Raw genomic sequence first — 2,922 nt, 5'->3', positions numbered from 1 at the left:
TGCTTGTAGGGGCTTGGGAACAGAAGTGTTTGGGCTCCTTCCTCATAGTATCAGCCCAATAAACGTGTTTGTCAGAATCCCTGTGACTAAAGAATAAATGCCAAGAGTGGTCCCAGGGGTGATTTTTAGCACTTCAGCAGGGACTATGAACCATACTACATGTCTTCTTTAGGGCTGGCTCCCCTGTAGGATTTATTTCTGCGTCAAGGAAGATTACTGCTAATAGGATTTGCTTCTTGGAGGCTGTTGGCATGTTTGGTGCAAACCCTGCACAGTGCTTTCTTAAAGGAGAATATGGACCCTATTTGTCCTATTTTTCTTCTTCTTCTGGTCTTCCACAGGATAAACTCAGCTGTTTCATCTTGTGTCACAGGATGCTCCTGTTCTCAAGACAGCTTTGGAAGGTAAGGCTGCTAGTTACCTTAGTTGCAGCACAAGTGAAGCAGCTGAGACTCCCAATGTGTAGCTGCTGGTGATGTGAGCACCAAAACCAAGCAGATGGCTGCACAGTATGCTGCCTCTAATACTTGAATATTACTAGCTTGAGGACATCAAGAGGTTTCTTTCATTTCCCTGAGCTATAGAGTTGTGCATGTGGTCATTTTTATGACTTAATTGTATTCTTTGGGGGAAAAAAAGAGTGTAAAACTCAGGGTATAGCTTATGCATGCCCTGTATACAATACCTCATGCTTATTTAAATGCTTGTAGCTCTGTATAAGGAACTGGTTTGTTAGCTATGAACAGAGTGTGCAACCTGAAGAATTTTCTGGTTTCCTCCTAAGGAGTTTGCTCTGCATGTCTGTGCTGCTGAGGCAGATCCCTGCAGACATCCCTCAGGACATCCGGAAAATTAGAATAGAAAATTCTCACCTAACAGAATTGCCTCGTGGGTCTTTTGAGAACGTTAGTGCCTTGGAGTACCTCTGGCTCAATTTTAACAACATCACGGTGATGCACATCAAGAGCCTTGAATATCTGCTGGCCCTGAAGGAGCTGCGCTTGCAAGGGAACAAATTAAGTTCGGTGCCATGGACAGCATTTCAAGACACCCCAGCTCTGAAAATCCTGGATCTGAAGCACAACCGTCTGGATGTCCTTCCAGAACACGCGCTCCGCTATCTGCCCAACCTGACCTATTTAGATCTATCCTCAAATCAGCTTACTGTCATATCCAGAGATGTCTTCTACAACTGGCCTGTCTACCAGAGAAGCCAGGGGCCGGAGGGGCAGATAGAAACTCTTTCCAACGCTGTCCTGGCCCTTCATGACAACCCCTGGATTTGTGACTGTCGCCTGCGAGGATTTGTCCAATTTATCAAGTCAGTCGGCCCACCTATTATTCTGATGAATTCCTATTTAACTTGCTCGAGCCCAAAATTCAGGGCAGGGAAGTTTTTTCATGAAGTAGAGCTCAACAGCTGCATGAAGCCCCTGACCTCAGCTGTTGACACCAACCTGACAGTCCCAGTGGGGCTGAATGTCACCCTGACCTGCTTTGTGCAAGCCAGCCCTTCCCCAGCTGTCTGGTGGAACTATGCACTCAAACTTCTAAGGGCATTTAATGGTAAGCAAAGCTTTTCCTTCTTCTTCTTTCTTTTTCACATTAAAAATTTATATTCTGCTAGTCTGCTTACACAGGTCTTCAGGCCATTACAGTCACCACATCATCTCTCAACCCTTTAGAGCACCACGGTTACTGTGGTGGCAATAATCCAAATAATCTTAATCATCCTTCACGTCTAAGTATGTCTGACTGGCATGGGAAGGGCTGCTTCATGCAGGAGATCAATCAAAAATGAAAGGAGCACAGCCTTATGTTTACACAGTTATTTTATATCTAAAATATACATTGCATAAGAAATATTAATAATACATCAGCCACACACACATATATATATGTAGTTATCTAGCCACACATATATATTTACACTATACACTACTTATAGAGAGATGTACAGTATATAATTACAGTTGTATGTACATGTGTGTTGGTAGGGGTGTGCACACACACACACAAGCATGTTTCTATACTATTCTCACATGTTTCCTCAAGAAACACCTACACAAACCACAACACCCTGCAGCCCTGTTGGCTGTCTGGGATCCCCTCACATTCTGCAGCCAAAATGGAGGTTCTCCTGATCTGCAAGCCTGGCTTATTTATATTCATTATTGAAGGCCTTGTAATAGGGAGCTGTTTCCTCTTCCTCCTCATCCAGCTCAGATACCTTCCCTCACATTTATTTTTACCAAGAGCCTTCACTAGGACAAGCTGCTATTTCCATCAGGTAAGCTAATAAAGCTCACAGGCACCACACAGGTTGTGTGTGAACTAATAAGTCAGGTAGCTAAACAAGGTGACATTAGCCCTTAATCCTGGACTGATATTAGCTTTAATTGCAGTGTGGTAGCAGCCTTCGTGCGGCTTTCCACAAGCACGTGCAGAATTAATTACACACCACCTTTTTTGGAGCAGGGGTTGACTGCACTCCCTGTCTCCTGTGCTCAGGTGTCCTGGAGTGTTTATGGCTTTTTGGCCCAGATAATATTTCACTGATGAGCTCTGTGGGATTCAGTGTGCTCCTGAGCCCCTATTCCTCCTTCCCTGTGCGGGGGAAGTCCCGCCCGGCCTCCCGGCTCCCATCACACATTAGAATGGTCTTGGGGCTGCCCCAAGGGCATGGTGGCCCCCTGCCTGCAGAGGCAGGAGGGTCCTTGGCCTGCTGACACGACTCCCCTCTGCCCGCAGTGTCCACCGAGCCCATCAGCGAGGAGACCATCCGCTCAGAGCTGCTGATCCCGGCGGCACGGCCCGCGGACGCCGGCAACTACACCTGCACGGCCGCGAACTTCTTGGGCAACACCTCGGTGGCCATCACTCTGCATGTGGGGGCCCCGTGGGCGCCCACCACCGCTCCAG

At 47.0% G+C, this 2,922-nt stretch overlaps 1 protein-coding gene across 1 annotated transcript; it reads left to right on the top strand.

Moving 5' to 3' along the window:
- Positions 1-159: 159 nt before the first annotated feature.
- On the top strand, positions 160-2,899 carry LRIT2 (leucine-rich repeat, immunoglobulin-like and transmembrane domains 2; the record flags this gene model as incomplete). The annotated part of the gene is given in 3 exon segments (XM_008935484.1): positions 160-404; positions 785-1,566; positions 2,752-2,899. Coding segments are annotated over 3 exon segments (1,175 nt in total), but the record flags the coding sequence as incomplete, so codon positions are not given.
- Between the last annotated feature and the right edge of the window lie 23 nt (positions 2,900-2,922).

Source organism: Merops nubicus, unplaced genomic scaffold (assembly GCF_000691845.1).
Source record: "Merops nubicus isolate BGI_N331 unplaced genomic scaffold, ASM69184v1 Scaffold41092, whole genome shotgun sequence".
Taxonomy (NCBI): domain Eukaryota; kingdom Metazoa; phylum Chordata; class Aves; order Coraciiformes; family Meropidae; genus Merops; species Merops nubicus.
The sequence above is the reverse complement of the archived record's forward strand: the minus strand, read 5'-3'. Positions and strand labels throughout refer to the sequence as shown.